Below are 18,838 nucleotides of genomic sequence, written 5' to 3'. Positions count from 1 at the left end.
CTGAATAATGTGGCAAACTAATTGCATGCTTCTATTCTCCAGTTCAAATGGCGTCTACTCAAGAAAGCTTCACAAGTTATCTATTTGCACTTTGCACTGAAGAAACGTGCATTTATTGAGGAGATTAACGAGAAACAAGAGCAGGTTTTCCAGTTCTTTTGATGGCATCATTCTTTCTCAGTTACATTTTCCAACATTTCCTAGTGACTTTCTATGACTTCTAAATGCACCTATTTTTCAAACACTCAATTAGATTACTTTTTGATTTTGCTTTTTTTTCCCAAACTTGCATGAAAGGTAAAAGAGTGGCTTCAAAATCTTGGCATAGGAGATCACACAACAGTTGTTCAGGATGATGATGAAGCAGATGATGATGCTCTTCCTTTACATCATGATGAAAGTGCTAAAAATAGGTTACTACTAATGGTTCATCACTTGTTTTGTTGGATGCTAAGCGTCAAGTACATCTTTCATCTGGAACTCTTTTGATTATTGAATGTTGGTTTCTTATGCAGAGATGTGCCATCAAGTGCAGCTTTACCTATCATCCGCCCAGCACTAGGAAGGCAGCACTCTATTTCAGACAGATCAAAGGTGGCAATGCAAGGGTACTTGAATCATTTTCTTGGAAACATGGACATTGCAAACTCTCGAGAGGTACACTTGGAATATTTCACCTTGAAGGAGCAACTAATGTTTCTTTTCTTTTCCTTCATTGGTTTTTTGTTTTTTTTTTCTTTCTTACGAACATAACAAAGATTTGTATATTAACAAAAAAAGGAGAGTTCATGAGGTATATAACTGAGTGTACAAAATATATGATTGTAGCCTCATCCTTAATACAAACACTTTGGTCTTTCAAGTGACAAACTGAAATTCAGATCCATGTGACAAGTGTTAGAGAATATCAACCTATTCAAGGACCTCATCTAACAGCTTAAGCTTTTAGGTTGAATGGTTCTCTGACATGGTATCAGAGCCACTTTTGACCAAGTGGTCTAGTGTTCGATTCTTATTACCCCCATTATAGTTAATTAAGTTTCAGTACAAGGTATGGGTGGGCCTGTGCTTGTTCACACTTCAAGCCCAATGAACTTTCGTGTGAGGGGGCATGTTAGAGAATATCAACCTATTCAAGGACCTCATCTAACAGCTTAAGCTTTTAGGTTGAATGGTTCTCTGACAACAAGTTGTTGACGTACTTGGTACTGGTTAGACTTTGTTTTCAGGTTTGGAACCTTAGGAGAAAGAGAAGAGATTAGAGGAAAAATATTTGGGAGCCAAAAAAGTTAGTGGGTGGCAGTCCCTTTGCTTATTATATTAGGGTGAATGTTAAATAAAGTTGTTTCGACTGCTGCTACAGTAGTCCGAACAGAAAGAGGAGAAGAAGAAGAAGAAGAGAAGAAGAAGGGTCTGTCGAAAATCTGATGGTTGACCCATCCAGTCGACCCCCTTAATCTATATTAGATTCTAATAATGTTTACAAAGACAGAAATGCCCTTACTTAAGTGTGGGGCAGAGTAACTCTAATAACACTGCTACATAAGCAAGTTACTTAACAAATAGAAGAAGACTAAACTACCCCTATTCGGCACATCTTAACACTCCCCCTCAAGCTGGAGAATATATGTCATATAATCCCAGCTTGTTACATAGATAGTTCACTTTCCCTGAGCTTAGAGCTTTTGTAAACAAATCTGCCCACTGGTCATTCGAGCCCACATGTTCTGTATTTATCTCTCCAGCAAGAACCTTCTCTCTCACAAAGTGGCAATCAACCTCTATGTGCTTTGTTCTCTCATGAAAGACAGGATTGGATGAGATATGGAGTGCAGCTTGGTTGTCACAGTACAATCTCATCTAACAGCTTAAGCTTTTAGGTTGAATGGTTCTCTGACAACAAGTTGTTGACGTACTTGTGTACTGGTTAGACTTTGTTTTCAAGTTTGGAACCTTAGGAGAAAGAGAAGAGATTAGAGGAAAAATATTTGGGAGCCAAAAAAGTTAGTGGGTGGCAGTCCCTTTGCTTATTATATTAGGGTGAATATTAAATAAAGTTGTTTCGACTGCTGCTACAGTAGTCCGAACAGAAAGAGGAGAAGAAGAAGAAGAAGAAGAAGAAGAAGAAGAAGAAGAAGAAGAAGAAGAAGAAGAAAGAGGAGAAGAAGAAGAAGAAGGGTCTGTCAAAAATTTGATGGTTGACCCATCCAGTCGACCCCCTTAATCTATATTAGATTCTAATAATGTTTACAAAGACAGAAATGCCCTTACTTAAGTGTGGGGCAGAGTAACTCTAATAACACTGCCACATAAGCAAGTTACTTAACAAATAGAAGAAGACTAAACTACCCCTATTCGGCACATCTTAACACTCCCCCTCAAGCTGGAGAATATATGTCATATAATCCCAGCTTGTTACATAGATAGTTCACTTTGCCTGAGCTTAGAGCTTTTGTAAACAAATCTGCCCACTGGTCATTCGAGCCCACATGTTCTGTATTTATCTCTCTAGCAAGAACCTTCTCTCTCACAAAGTGGCAATCAACCTCTATGTGCTTTGTTCTCTCATGAAAGATGGGATTGGATGAGATATGGAGTGCAGCTTGGTTGTCACAGTACAATCTCATAGGTTTATCCATGTGAAACCCAATTTCTTGTAGGAGATTCCTCAGCCACACTATTTCACAGGTAGTGTGAGCAATGGCCCTATATTCGGCTTCAGCATTGCTTCTGGCCACAACCGTCTGCTTTTTACTCTTCCATGTCACAAGATTTCCTCCAAGAAATGTGCAATAGCCTGTAGTAGATCTTCTGTCATTCACTAAGCCTGCCCAGTCTGCATCTATATACCCAACTACTTCAAGTTTTCCTCCTGGTTTATACAATAGCCCACGGCCTGGAGCTCCTTTCAGATACCTCACAATTCTAAGAACTGCATCTCAGTGAGGTATACGAGGGTTCTGCATGAATTGACGATGTGAGGTAGAAAGACGAGATAATGAAACAAAATTGGAAATGGGATGGAGTGTAGAACTGCGTTTACCTTTCCGTAAGGAAATGGGTAGGTCAAGGTCTGAAGGTTCAGCAATAGGGGCCATGAGAGGATCCGCAGATGAGGTAGAAGCAGGAGGGGCCGGTGTCGTTCGACGTGTATACACTTGTCGGATCGGTGGTCGTTCAGTGGTGACCTGCACTTGATGAGGTGATGAGTCTACTCCAACAACAGCCTCTGGAACTGAATCACTGACAGGAAGAGGAAGAGGAGGTAAGGGTGAGGACAAGGGTGCTTCATGACTGGAGAAGAAGGGTACAGACTCAAAAAAGGTGACATCAGGGCAGACATAGCATTTTCGGGCAATGGGATTATAACACTTGTACCCTTTTTGAGTCCGAGAATAGCCAAGGAAGACACATTTAATTGAGCGTGCATCTAGCTTGTCTATTCTAGGACTCAGATTATGAACAAAGCACACACAACCAAAGACACGAGGAGTTAATGGAAACGGAGATAAAGTGGGAAACAAGATGGAGAAGGGGGACCGACCATGAAGAATAAAAGAGGGCATCCGATTAATGAGAAAACATGCAGTGAGTACAACATCACTCCAAAACCGTTTAGGAACATTCATGTGGTGAAGCATAGACCGAGCAATTTCAAGAAGCTGACGATTCTTCTGTTCAGCCACCCCATTTTGTTGAGGGGTGAAAGCACACGAGGTCTGATGAATAATGCCATGCTGTTCTAAATACTGTTGAAATGAAGTAAGAAAGTATTCACGACCATTATCTGAATGGAGAACTTTGATTGGAACACCAAATTGTGTGCGTATTTCAGCATGGAATTTTTGAAAAATGGAAAATAATTCACTTCTTTCTTTCATTAAGTAAATCCATGTCATTCTTGAACAATCATCAATAAAGGAGACAAAATACTTGTACCCATTATAAGACTCTATTTTGATTGGACCCCAAACATCTGAATGAACCAAAGAAAAAGGACTCAACATACGACTCTCAACTCTTGGACTGAAGGACACACGAAGGTGTTTACCAAACTGACATGACTCACATTGTAAAACTGACAAATGACTCAAAGACGGAACTAGTATCTTGAGTGCCTTGAGAGAAGGATGTCCCAATCGACAATGCCACTGGGACATCCTTTCTCGTAGCAATAGGAACATCAAGATCATTAATGATAGGGGAATCAATATTGAGAGGAACAGGCATATCAATAGGAGCAAGTGTACCTGGCTAACGAGAAGGATCTGCCTCTAGCGAATCCGATGATGTTGGTTGCATAGTATCAAGTTCCACGGCTCTTGAACTTTGCTGGCTTTTATGGCGGCGATGAAAGACACGGAATGGAGGAGGATCGGGTAGAGGAGGTAGTTGAGTTTGAGCCACCTGTTTCTCCTCAACCCTACTTTCCCCTTGAGGACAAGTCAAGAAGAAAGGTTGATTCTTCTTGGCAATAAATCCAATTGAAATATGAGGAAGTAGAGAAGATAAGGGAAGAAGAGAGAAAAGAAGAAGAAAGAAAGGAAGAAGAAAGAAAGGAAGAAGAAAAGGTTTGGAGCAATGGAACAGTGCTGGCGGCGCCAGCTTCTATTATATTATATAGGGCGGCAGAAATAAGAAGGGAAAAGACTCTTGTGGCCCTGCTGTAAGTGAGTACAATAACAGAAATAACACAAAATAAAAAACGCTTTAACTAGCCAAACAAACCCTAACACAAATAACTAAATTATTTCAACACTCCCCCTCAACTTAGAGCATAGATGTCAATCATGCCCAACTTGTCACACAAATCATTGTGCTGCACATGATGAAGACCTTTGGTGAAGATATCTGCAAGTTGTTCTTCTGAGCTGACATATGGAGTACACACTTCTCCATTTACAAGTTTCTCTCTAATAAAATTCTTGTCCACTTCAATGTGTTCCATCCTATCATGCAGGATTGGATTAGCAACATTATTGATGGCAGCTTTATTGTCACAGTAGAGTGACATAGGATTGCTCATAACCTAGTTCACCTAACAGATTTGTTATCCACATGATTTCAGCAACCCCATGAGACATCGCTCTATATTTTGCTTCAACAGTAGATCTAGCCACCACACTTTGTTTTTTACTTCTCCATGTGACCAGGTTTCCTCCTACAAAGGCACAATACCTACTGGTAGACTTTCGGTCATCAACTGCTCCTGCCCAATCAGCATCAGTATATACTTCCACCTTTAAGTGTCCATGTTTCTGGAACAACAAACCAGCTCCGGGAAACTTCTTGAGGTATCTAAGGATCCTCTCTGCAACTTCAAAGTGAGTTGTCCTAGGATTGTGCATGAACTGACTAAGGACACCCACTGCATAAGCAATATCAGGCCTAGTCATAGAAAAATATGAGTCTCCATACGAATCTCTGGAATTTCTTCACATCTTTCAAAAACTCTCCCTGACTGTCTCCCAACTGATGATTAGATTCAATTGGTGAGTGAATTGGTTTTACCCCCAACTTGCCTGTATCTTCTAGTAAATCTAGTACATATTTCCGTTGGGAAATAAAGATGCCCTTGTGAGAGCGGGCAACTTTAATTCCAAGGAAATAACGTAAGGGGCCTAGATCTTTCACTTCAAATTGAGTGGCTAAGAATTTTTTTAGTCTCCGTATTTCAGCCTTCCAATCTCTTGTGATCACTATGTCATCCACATACACAATTAGAGCTGCAATTTTCCTTTCACCTCTTTTCACAAATAGAGTGTGATCTGTCTGGCATTGTTTGAACCCCATCTGTTGAACTGCTAAGTGGAACTTACTAAACCAAGCCCGAGGTGATTGTTTCAACCCATATAAAGATTTTTTTAACCTACACACCTTTTGTTCACTGCCTTCAGCACAAAAACCTGGAGGTTGGGTCATCTACACCTCCTCTTCCAAGTCACCATTCAAGAAAGCATTTTTGATGTCCAATTGGTGAAGTTCCCAGTCAAGATTTTCTGCCAATGAAAGAAGAATCCTGATAGATTTCATCTTGGCTACTGGAGCAAAAGTCTCTGCATAGTCCACTTCATATACCTGTGTAAAACCTCTTGCTACCAGTCTAGCCTTGTACCTTTCAACAGTTCCATTAGCCTTGTGTTTCACTGTGAACACCCACTTGCAACCCACTGGTTCCTTCCCTTCAGGAAGATCCACCAACTCCAAAGTGCCATTTTTGTGTAATGCATCAATTTCTTCCTGCATTGCATCTGTCCATTCAGGTTTAGATAAAGCTTCTGCCATATTCTTAGGAACGGGGACACTGTCCACAAAAGAGAGGAATGCACGAAATGAAGGTGAAATGTGATCGTAGGACACAAAATTAGAGATAGGATGATTAGTGGTACAAGATCTAACACCCTTTCTCTTAGCAATAGGAACATCAAGATCATTGATGACAAGGGAATCAACATTGAGAGGAACAGACATATCAATAGGAGCAAGTGTACCTAGCTGATGAGACGGATCTGCCTCTGACGAATCCGATGATGTTGGTTGCATAGTGTCAGGTTCCACATTTCTTGAACTCTGCTGGCTTTTATGGCGACGATGAAAGACCCGAAATGGAGGAGGATCGGGTAAAGGAGGTAGTTGAGTTTGAGCTGCCTGTTTCTCCTCAACCCTACTCTCCCCTTGAGGAGAAACCGAGAAGAAAGATTGATTATCAAAGAAGGATACATCAAAGGAGACATAGTACTTGCGAGAGGTAGGATCATAGCAGCGATACCCCTTTTGAGATAAAGGGTAACTAAGGAAAACACAAGGAATAGCCCAAGGATCAAGCTTACCTCGAGTAGGGGACAGGTTATGGACAAAGCAACGACACCCAAAATCACGCATTGGAATGGTGGACAACGGAACTGTAGGAAACAGAAGCTGATGTGGGGCCTTATACTCTAGTAACCGAGATGACATACGGTTGATGATGTATGTAGCACACAAAACTGCATCCATCCAAAAACGTTTTGGCACATTCATATGAATTAATAAGCCACGAGCTACTTCAAGAAGGTGACGGTTCTTTCGTTTAGCAACACTGTTTTGTTGGAGTGTCCTGGCACAAGAGCTTCGTTGAAGTGACCCACTCGAAGCAAAAAACTCCGTGGGATCACTATGGAAGTATTCCTTCGCATTGTCCGACTAGAAGATATGGATTTCGGTTTGGAACTGAGTGAACACCATGTGTTGAAAGTCTTTCACAATTTTTGGCACTTCATCTCTAGATCGCATAGGGTAAACCCAAGTGTATCTAGAGTAATCATCAATCAAGGTAATGAAGTACTTATATCCAGCCTCAGTGGGTAGAGTAACAGGGCCCCAAACATCAGAATAAACAATATGAAATTCAGATCTTTTATTTCTCAAAGGTAAAGAACTTCTACAATGTTTTCTCAATTGACATGTCTAACACTGTAACTGACTCACTGACAAGGACTCAAACAACTTTGGGAACATAACTTTTAATGACTCAAAAGAAAGATGACTAAGACGACTATGCCATAAATAGGCTTGACTCTCATTGGACAAACTCATGGACTCTGTAGCCACAAGACTAGCTTTATTCTCCAACACGTTGAGACCATTCACCATGCTTCCTCTACCAACGTCTTCCCCGAGGCCAAATCCTGAAACACACATGAAGACGGAAAAAAAAGTGACTGAACAGTTCAAGGAGTGAGTTATACTACTAATGGATAGCAAATTTATAGGTAATTTCAGAACATGCAGTACATTAGAATGGGCAAGGCCGAGTGGGAGAGGTATGGTGCCTTGGCCAGCTATGGTAGAGAAAGAACCATCGGCTAGTCTCACCTTATCTCTCCCAGAGAGAAGGTTATATGTCTGAAATAAATTTGACTTACTGGTCATGTGGTTTGAGGCTCCGGAGTCAATAACCCAAGGAGAATCAGTGGTATGAGATGACACATGGAAGGCAGTGGCAGCGTTACCTGATGTAGACGCGAAAGAGGTAGAGGGGGTAGGACCATAATCCATCTGGCGGAGAGTCCTACCATACAATTCCAAATGGTCACGAAAGGAGTTGATAATTTCTTCCATAGGGTCAGAACTGGGATGCCTCTCCTGAGTTACCAATGGACTAGTCTCTAGAGACGCCATATTAGCTAAGTTATACTTTTTTTGATTCTGCTGACTTGGTTTCTTGCCCTGATCAGGTGTTGGCTTCTTACCCAAATCCTATGCCCGTTTAGGTTTTCCATGGAGATCCCAACATGTATCTCTAGTGTGCCTTGTCTTCTGGCAGTGAGTGCACCAAAGTTTACTCTTATCATCTGTTCTCTTCTGAGAGTCACCTTTCTTAAAAGCACCTCCGACATTTCTATCTGAATTTTCCCGAACAGCTAAGGGCAACAGACTCCCCCTCTGCACAATTCATCACACTTCTTCTAATTTCTTCTGACTGCACTAAGGCATACACCTCCTGAATTGATGGCAAGTCTTTACTACCCAAGATCTGCACCCTGATGGACTCATATGAAGGATTCAGCCCTAGGAGGAAGGCAAAGACCCGTTGCTGAGATACAAGTGAGTTATATGCCTTTGCATCTTCATCACACTTTCAATTCACATTCTGGTAGTGATCAAGTTCTTTCCATATTGATGTCAAATCAGAATAATACATCAAGAGACTCCTCTCCCCCTGCTTGCAAGTAGAGGATTCAGCTTGCAGTTGGTATATCTTGGCATAGTGTCTCTGCTCTGAAAAGGTGGACTTTGCTTGTTCCCATATCTCACAAGCAGTTTCAGCGCACATAAATGTCTTCCTTACCTGTGGCAGAATGGAAACCAAGAGCCATGACATCACCATACTATTCTCTTGGTTCCACCTATCATATTCAGCACTTCCGTTCTTCTGTTCCTTCACTCTCCCATTGATGTATCCTATTTTCCCCCTAGCAGTGATGTAGAGTTTTATTCCCCTAGACTACTCAAGGTAGTTCAGACCATCAAAGGGAATAACAGCCATGGGAAAATTCATATCCATTCCCCCACTCACTCCATTGTGGCTCCCTGAAATCTCTGAAGTAGCAGAATTCTCAGACGACATGGTAAACGCAGAGTTTTTTGATCTAAACTCTCAACTTAGGATCCCTCCTTATATTGACAAAAACTCCACACACAACAATTCAGTTCTGGACTTAATCTGAGCACAAAAAAACAACACCAATTTCCAAAGAAGAACTATGACGAGACTGATTTTCAGATCTGCATGAAGAACAGTCCCAGCCTACTGGTTTTCTAGTAAGTTCCATAGCATTAATCAATAAGAGAGATCCTAACACACATGAAATCAGACTAACGAGCAGAGAAAACAGGTCATCTGTGACCTACAGTCACCTTTTCACAGGTACAGGATCACATGATCCAACAAATAAAAGAGGTATAACCCTAAAGTCTTCCGACATTCTGTGGTTTGGATTCATTTGTTCTCCACTTGGTACACGACCAAGGAAAGAAATAAAAGGAAAAAAAACTTTAGGGTTGTATCAATTGTGGATCTGATTTGATCAGCCCAAATTCAATCCTCTGTTCTGCCTAGATTCAACAACTTGAAGAGAAAACTTGGTCGCCCAGATTCAATATTCTTGCTCTGATACCATCTTGGCAATAAATCCGATTAAAAAATGAGGAAGAAGAGAAGAGAAAGGAAGAAGAGAGAAGAGAAGAAGAAAGAAAGGAAGAAGAAAAGGTTTGGAGCAATGGAACAGTACTGGCGGCGCCAGGTTCTATCATATTATATAGGGTGACAAAAATAAAAAGGGAAAAGTCACCTGTGCCCCTATTGTGAGTGAAGTACAACAACAGAAAATAAAAAAAAAACTTTAACTAGACAAACAAACCCTAACACAAATAACTAAATTATTTCAACAACTAGCAAACATTGCATTGCAGAGAAGGTCGAGGATGTTATTTGTGAGTACTGCAAGAAGCCAAGACACTAAAGAAAGGTGTTGGAAGCTCAATCCTCATCTAAAACCGGAGAAGTACAAAACCAAGAAGAAGAGCAATGCTCACTTGGCTACAGTTGGTAATGATGCTCAGTCCTCGAATGTGCTTGACTCTGTTGATGTGATGGACAAACTCAAGAATATATTGTTGCAGCTAGAGAAGGGTGGTACATCCTCCTTATCTGGTTTTGGACTTAGTAATTTATCTAGTTCTTATGCCAAGATAGGTACTGCACTTGCTTGTTCCACCTCCTTTAGCCTATGGATTGTAGACTCTGGGGCCAGTGCCCATATGACTGGTATGCCTTCACATTTTACCTCATATAAGTTAACCCCGGGGAAGGGCAAGATTACTGTTGCTGGTGGATCTTAGACCCCAATCTCGGGTGAGGGTGAAGTTAGAATCACTAATAACCTTTCTCTTGACTCTGTTCTACATGTGCCCCAGCTACAAAAAAATTTATTGTTTGTTAGTTCTTTAACAAAATCTCACAATTGCTCCGTGACGTTTTTTCCCACCCATTGTGTTTTTCAGGACCGGAGCACGGGGAAGACGATTGGAAGTGGGCATGAAGTGGATGGAGTCTATCTCCTGGATGGACCTTCAGAGCATGGATTGTGAAGCCAGATTGAGTCTTGTTCCAATGAGAAAATGAGTTCTGAAATTATGGCATTGTCACCTTGGCCATATGTCAGTCAATTCTATCAAGTTTTTGTTTCCAAACTTGTTTGATTCTGTGTCAAATCGAATTTTGAATGTAAAGTTTGTCATTTATTCAAACAATGTAGAAACACATATTTTGCAAGCAGCAAAAGAAGTAATGTTGCTTTCCATTTGATCCATAGTGATGTTTGGGGCCCATATGCTATCCCCTGCATGGGGGGGGGGGGGTACAGATATTTCATTCTCTTCGTTGATGACTACAGTCGGTATACATGTCTTTATTTGATGAAAAGTAGAGATGAATTTCCTATGATTGTTCAAAACTTCATGAATATGGTCGAGACACAGTTTGAGAAAAGAATTAAGATAATAAGATCTGACAATGCCAAGGAATATTTGAACATCACTTGCATAGATTTCTTGAAGACAGGGGCACTATTCACCAAAGTTCATGTAGTCATACTCCACAACAAAATGGGGTGGCTGAAAGAAAAAACAGGCATGTTTTTGAAGTTGCTCGAGGCTTATTGTTCCAAACTCATGTTCCAACTCGTTTCTGGGGTGATGCTATTGAGACAGTTGTATATCTCATTAACAGATTCCCATCAAGGGTCCTTAACCTACATTGTCCTCATCAACTACTCTTCCTTGATGAACCTCATTTTAATCTACCTCTTATGGTCTTTGGTTGTGTTTGTTTTGTTCATGATATGAGTCCTTCCCGGTGCAAGTTTAATCATAAATCTGTTAAGTGTATATTCCTTGGTTACTCTCTAGTCCAGAAAGGCTATAGATGCTTTGATGCTCTCTTTGGAAAGAGATATGTCTATAAGGATGTTACTTTTTTGGAATCCTCTTCCTTTTTCCAGTCATCTCGTCCTTCTCTTTAGGGGAGAATGCAAGTGAAGATCGAACTCCCTTCTGCTTTCCTGTTCCTACCTCTCTTCCTACCTTTATTCCTTTTCCTCCTCCTCCTTCTCCTATGTATTGACCTCGGTCTTGGTAGCAGTTTTTCATTAGGTACAGTAAGAGGGTGGCTCCTGAAGCAGAATGCCCATCACAATCTGATTCCCCCAACTCAGGTAATCTTGAGCCTCCTGACAGTCCTATTATTGATTCTGACATTGATTTTCCTATTGCCATTCGAAAAGGGAAGAGGACATGTAGCAAGTATCCTATCACTAACTATGTGTCTTATGATGCTCTCTCCCTTTCCTATTGTGCCTATATTTTTGCTATTTATTTTGTTTCCATCCCTCATAGTGTTACAGAGGCAATGCAATGTTCCAATTGGAAGGAAGTTATGAACCAAGAAATGGAGGCCTTAATAAAGAACCAAACTTGGGTGGTTGTTCCTTGCCCTAAAGATAAGATTCCTGTTGGGTGTAAGTGGATTTATACTGTTAAGCACAAGGCAGATGGCTCAATTGAAAGATTCAAAGCTTGGTATTATGATTCGGCTTGCCCTTGAGTTTTGTTAGTCTGATAACAGCCAGGGAGAGAGAAGAAGAAAGAAGAAAGAAAGAGAGAGAAAGTAGGAGAAAAGGAGAGAAGAAAAGTCAGGTTTGAATGAGAAAAAAATCACCTCTCCCATTCGACCATATATGTTTTATATTACTAACATAATGGAAAAGACACATGTGCCCCTACTTAAGTGAGGGACACTAGTTCTAACATAATATTACACATCAGCAACTTCAATATAAGTATAAAGACAGAAATACCCCTACATACTCGACACTAACACTCCCCCTCAAGCTAGTGAGTATATATCATATAATCCCCTCTTGTTACATATGTAGTCCACTCTTCTCCAACTCAACCCTTTAGTAAATAAGTCTGCCCACTAGTTCCCTGTGTTAACATATGCAGTGTCTATCACTCTATTCAGCACCTTCTCTCTCACAAAGTGATAGTCAATCTCTATGTGCTTGGTTCTTTCATGAAACACTGGATTAGAAGAAACATGAACTGCAGCCTGATTGTCATAGTAGAGCTTCATTGGAGTGTTAACATTGTATCCTATCTCCTGTAGAAGGTTCCTTAGCCACACTAATTCACAAGTAGTATGTGCCATAGCTCTATATTATGCCTTTGCACTGCTTCTCGCCATGACTGTCTGCTTCTTACTTTTCCATATCACCAGATTACCCCCAAGAAAAGTGCAATAGTTTGTGGTAAATCTCCTATCAGACATAGAATCAGCCCAATCAGCAGCAGTATATCCTTCTATTTCAAGTTTTCCGCCACTTTTGTATATCAAACCACGACCAGGAGCCCCTTTTAAATACATCACAATTCTTAGAACCGCATCCCAATGAGGAACCAAAGGTCTCTGCATGAACTGACTTACCACACTAACCGCAAATGAAATATCTGGCCGAGTAAGTTAGGTAGTTCAGTTTACCTACAAGTCGCCAGTATCTACCATGGTCTTCAAACACTTCACCCATATCACTGCTCAGCTTAGTATTTATTTCCATAGGTGTTTTAGCTGGTTTAGCATCTAACAAACCCATTTCCTCCAGTAAATCAAGCACATATTTCCTCTGACCCAAATTAATACCATGCTTAGACCTTGCTACTTCTATCCCCAAGAAATATTTCAATTTACCAAGGTCCTTTGTTTGAAAATTTTCCTTCAAAAAAGTCTTCAACCTGTCAATGCCCATTTTATCATTCCCGGTAATAACAATATCATCTACATATACCACCAATAGGATTTTTCCTGCCTGAGAGTCATGACTGAAGATTGAATGATCAACTTGGCACTGTTTCATTCCAAACTTCTTTACCACCTCACTGAACCTACCAAACCATGCTCGAGGAGATTGTTTAAGCCCATAAATAGCCTTCTTTAGTCTGCATACCTTACCATCCCCTTGAGCAACAAACCCCGGTGGTATGCTCCATATAGACCTCCTTGAGCAAATCACCATGCAAGAAAGCATTCTTGATATCAAGTTGATAGAGGGGCCAATCATACATAACAGCAAGAGAGATCACAACATGAACCGAACCTATCTTAGCAACTGGGGAGAAGGTCTCTGTGTAGTCAATACCATAGGTTTGGGAGTACCCTTTTGCAACCAATCTAGCTTTCAGTTGCTCTACACTACCATTAGGTAAATACTTAACAGTATAAACCCACTTACAACCGACAACCTGCTTCCCATGATGAAGAGTGGTGAGGTCCCAAGTATGATTATGAGTTAGAGCTAAGAGTTCTTCTTCCATTGCACGACACCATCCTGGAGAGGCAAGGGCTTCCTGGACATTCTTAAGGACAACAATAGAGGATAACAAATAGATAAACTGGTGATGGGAAGCGGATAGGTGAGTGAGTGAAACATAATTAGAAATAGGATGAAGGGTACAAGTGTGTTTACTTTTCCGCAAGGTAATGGGAAGATCAAGATCAAATACTGGGTTTGGGGCAGGTGTGGAGACAATTGCCGGATCTGTCGACATTGATGGAGCTAGAGGAGGAGCAACCGGTACATGTGGGCGATGTTTATACACTTGAAGGATAGGTGGTTGTTCAACAAGTGGTGGCACTGGAGGCAAGGACTTGGTCACAGTTGGAACAAGATGAACAAAATCCGCAACTGGAAGAGGAAGAGGAGGAGGTGATGAGGAGGAAGAAACATCACCGAACCCCAAGAAAAACGGAGTAGACTCAAAGAAGTTAACATTAGCACACACAAAGGAACATCGAGAAGTAGGATGATAACACTTATACCCTTTCTGGGTCCGGGAATAGCCAAGGAAGATGCACTTAATGGATCGTGCATCTAACTTGTCCTTCCCGAGGCCCAGATTATGGACGAAGCAGACACACCCAAAAACCCAAGGAGAAAGAAGAAACGAAGACAAGGTGGGAAACAAGGTAGTGAATGGGGAATGACCATCAAGGATAGACGTGGGCATCCGATTAATCAAGAAGCAAGAAGTAAGCACCGCATCACTCCTAAAGGGTTTGGGGACATTCATGTGATGCATGAGGGATCAAGATGTTTCCAAAAGATGACGATTCTTTCTCTCAGCCACCCCATTTTGTTGTGGGGTGTAGGTACATGATGTTTGATGTATATTGCCATGTTGGTCTAAGTATTCTTGAAATGATGAAGAGAAATATTCACGGCCATTAACGGAATGAAAAAATTTAATGTGAACACCAAATTGGTTGTGAACCTCAGCATAAAATTTTTGGAAGATGGTAAACAGTTCACTCCTTTTGTTTCATTAAATAGAGCCACGTCATCATTGAATAATCATCAACAAAAATGACAAAATATCTATATCCATTATATGACATCACTTTATAAGGACCCCAAACATCTGATTGAACCAAAGAAAAAGGACTCTACACATAGTTATCAACCCTAGGACTAAAGGGAACATGATGATGTTTCCCCAACTGACACGACTCACAATCTAAAACAGAAAGTTGACTCAACGAAGGAACCAAAGACTTCAAAACTTTCAGTGAAGGATGACCAAATCGACTTTGCCACTGGAGAGGAGAGAGAGATGACTAGAGAGCTGTTGATGTTCTTCCACCACCGTCAAGATAATACAATCCACCAGCTTCAAGTCCTCCACCAATCTTCATCCCCGTCTTGAGATCCTAAAAAACACATGAAGAAGGGTAAAAAGTAATAGAGCAATTGAGTGACTTGGTCAACTTACTAACAAGCATAAGGTTAAATGGAAATTTAGGGACATACAAAACTGAGGATAAAGATAAGGGGGTCATGTTAGCATTGCCAACTCCACAAATGGAGGATGTGGAACCATTAGCAAGGGTAATAAATTGTGATGTTGAGCAATGAGAGAGGGAAGAAAACACACCTGGAGTTCCAGTCATGTGATCGGAGGCTCCAGAGTCAATAATCTAGGGATTGGGTGTGGATGCCAAACAAGCTCTACCTGAGTGTGCGAGAGTAGTTGTGTTCTGCTGAGATGTGGACTGGACAAACCTCTCATACTCATCACGGGGAACACTCACCATCTCCTTCCTAGGAACATCTATGGATGTAGGAGGCATCTGATCAGCTGAATGACTCTCCTGTTTGAAACTGCTGTCACTAGTCATGGCATGATTGGCCCAAGTTGAGGGTGGACCATGCAAGTCATAGCAATAATTAATGGTATGTCCATCCATACCACATTGAGTACAACTCCTCGGACCCGAACCACGTTCTCTACCACGGGTTCCCCCTGAATCTCTACCTCCAGTACAACCACCACCACGGTTATATGTAGGTCCACCACCACTACTCCGGCCATATACCGGACCACTGCTACCACTACGGCCAAACTGAGCTCCCCGAGCTCCACCTCTAACACTACGGCCCCTCGATACTGCAAAGGCTGATCTATCAGAAACATTAGAGTTCTCAATAGATCCAATGGAAATCCTCCGAAGTCGAGCAAACACCTCTTCTAAAGAAGGGAGAGCTGACCCTCCTAGTATTTGAGCCTGCACTGGTTCATACTCAGATTTCAGCCCCACCAAAAATCGAGTCACATCAAGCTGTTCTATCTGCTGTTGCTGAATTTTGACATCAGAAGTGAGGGGATGATAAACATTCAACTCATTACGAATGTTTCTCATACTAGCATAGTACTCCTCAAGATTCTAATTTCCCTATTGCAAATTAAAGTATTCTTGATACAGCTGATATACTCTGGTTGTATTGTCTTGACCAGAATACAACTTCTTATTTTGGCCCCACACATCTTTGGCAGTGTCAAGAAACATGAAATTTACACTAATTTTGGGTTCCATACTGTTCCATAACCACATGATAATCTGTGCATCCTCTTGTTCCCAGTCTTCATACTCATGAGAATCACTGGAGGGTTTTTCCTCCCTAATGTGTTTCACCTTCTTCTTTGCCTTCAAAAAAACTTCTATAGATTTAGCCCAAGGTACATAATTCTCTCCATTCAGTTTAATGGAGGTCATTTGAACATTCAGGTAGTCAATAGGTATCATCACATTAAATTTTCTATCACTGCTATCTCCCATTGCTAAATTCTATTATTGCTGAATTTGGCACACTGCACACTAGACCACACCACACACTGATCACACTGGTTTCAGCACTTGTTATTGCTGAAGATTGCACTCTTTACACCACAAACCCTACCCCACGACCACCTGAAATCTCACCACACTATATGAGGACCACTCCCCCTTCGAATCACACTAAAAATAGCATAAACCCTAGGACATTACAATCTGAAATCCCACCATATGATCTGAAACATACTTCTTTTTTGATTCATAACAAAAAGATGCATAGAAATCTCTTACCTCATCACCCGAAAATCAAACCACACAAGACACCCACTGCACCACACGAATCAGCCCTCTTCTCTTCATCGATTAGGGGAGGGCTTCTTAGAAACCACAACAACCGACCACGAACAACACAATTGGAGGCATAGAGACCTCCAAGGGAAGAGGGTGACCACTCCTTTTCAGCCCTTTCCCTTATTTCCAACCGATGGCAGAGAAATCAAGAGAAAACCCTAGACAGGGTGCGTGGAAAGCAAAAATCTGGGCCAATCCGAGTTGCTTAGTTGAGCTCTGATACCATATTATGATTCGGCCTGCCCTCGAGTTCTGTTAGTCTGATAACAGCCAAGGATTGAGAAGAAGAAAGAAGAAAGAAAGAGAGAGAGAAAGGAGAGAAGAAAAGTCTGGTTCGAATGAGAGAAAAATCACCTCTCCCATTCGGCTAGATATGTTTTATATTACTAACATAATGGAAAAGACACATGTGACCCTACTTAAGTGAGGGGCACTAGTTCTAACATAATATTACACATCAGCAACCTCAACATAAGTATAAAGACAGAAATACCCCTACATACTCGACACTAACACTCGGCTTGTAGCCAAAGGATACACTCAGAGTTATGACATTGATTATCTGGAAACCTTTGCTCCAATTGCTAAAATGAACTCTATTCGTGTGATCATGTCTCTTGCCACCCATTATTCGTGGCCTTTATATCAAATGGATGTAAAGAATGCCTTCCTTAATGGGGACTTACAGGAGGAAGTGTATATGGACTTACCGCCTGGGGTAAGTTTCCCTAACAGTGATGGAAAAGTGTGCTGCTTGAAGAAGTCTTTGTATGGGCTAAAACAGTCTCCAAGAGCATGGTTTAATAGGTTCAGAAATGCCATCTTAAAGATTAGTTTTTCTCAATCTCAGGCTGACCAAATCTTATTTATTAGAAGAGTTGATGGTAGAGTAACAATGTTGATAGTATATGTTGATGACATTGTTTTGACAGGTGATAATATCACAGGTATCTCTCAGTTAAAGTCATTCCTTGCTTCTGAATTTGAGATTAAGGACCTTGGTGGTCTCTGATACTTTCTTGGCATTGAAGTTGCAAGATTCAAGAAGCGGATTTTTCTGTCACAAAGGAAATATGTACTTGATTTGCTTCATGAGGTTGGGAAATTAGGGTGTAAGCCTGTAGAAACTCTAATTGATCCCAACCACAAGTTGAAATCTACTGAAGGAGAAGTTCTTCCAGACAAGGGGGTATATCAGAGATTGGTGGAACGCCTTATGTATCTTTGTTTGACTAGACCTGACATTTCCTATGCTGTTGGAGTGGTTAGCCATTATATGCATGAACCTAGGACATCTCATATGCATGTAGTTAACAGAATTTTAGCCTACTTGAAAGGATGCCCTATCAAGGGGATGTTGTATTCCAACCACGGCCATCTAAAGATTGAGACTTACACAGATGTTGTTTTTCTTTTCTCACAATCCTGTCCAACATGATCGTAGAAAGCATATTGAGGTGGATAGACACTTTATTAGAGAAAGAATTGCTAGCGGAGAGATTTGCCTTCCTTTTGTAAGGTCAGAAGATCAACTAGCTGATTGCCTCACTAAAGGTGTTCACCATCCAAAGTTTGCTAAGAACCTTGCCAAGCTGGGCATGATTGGCATATATGCTCAGCCTGAGGGGGAGTGTTGAGAATGGTTAGATAGGGGTGTTTTTGGTCATTTTCTCCTTTCTGATACTCTCTCTGTATTTGGGCACCCAGATAGGGACCTTCTTGTAATTATTAATTTTCAATTATAAAATGAACTTTTGTGGGTGTGAATAGTGAACTTCA

General features: G+C 41.0%; 1 protein-coding gene across 2 annotated transcripts in view; it reads left to right on the top strand.

The window, feature by feature from the left end:
- The window catches only part of LOC104589011 (phospholipase D zeta 1-like), a 189,508-nt gene that overhangs the window by 11,204 nt on the left and 159,466 nt on the right, over nt 1-18,838 (top strand). For both annotated transcript variants that reach the window (XM_088886667.1, XM_088886666.1), the window contains exons 2-4: nt 43-144; nt 298-413; nt 516-657. In XM_088886667.1, coding sequence (XP_088742793.1) covers nt 43-144; nt 298-413; nt 516-657 — 360 coding nt within the window. The remainder of the gene's footprint in view (nt 1-42; nt 145-297; nt 414-515; nt 658-18,838) is intronic.

The sequence above is a fragment of the Nelumbo nucifera genome, chromosome 4, assembly GCF_055504915.1.
Source record: "Nelumbo nucifera cultivar China Antique chromosome 4, China Antique-T2T, whole genome shotgun sequence".
NCBI lineage: Eukaryota > Viridiplantae > Streptophyta > Magnoliopsida > Proteales > Nelumbonaceae > Nelumbo > Nelumbo nucifera.
The sequence above is the reverse complement of the archived record's forward strand: the minus strand, read 5'-3'. Positions and strand labels throughout refer to the sequence as shown.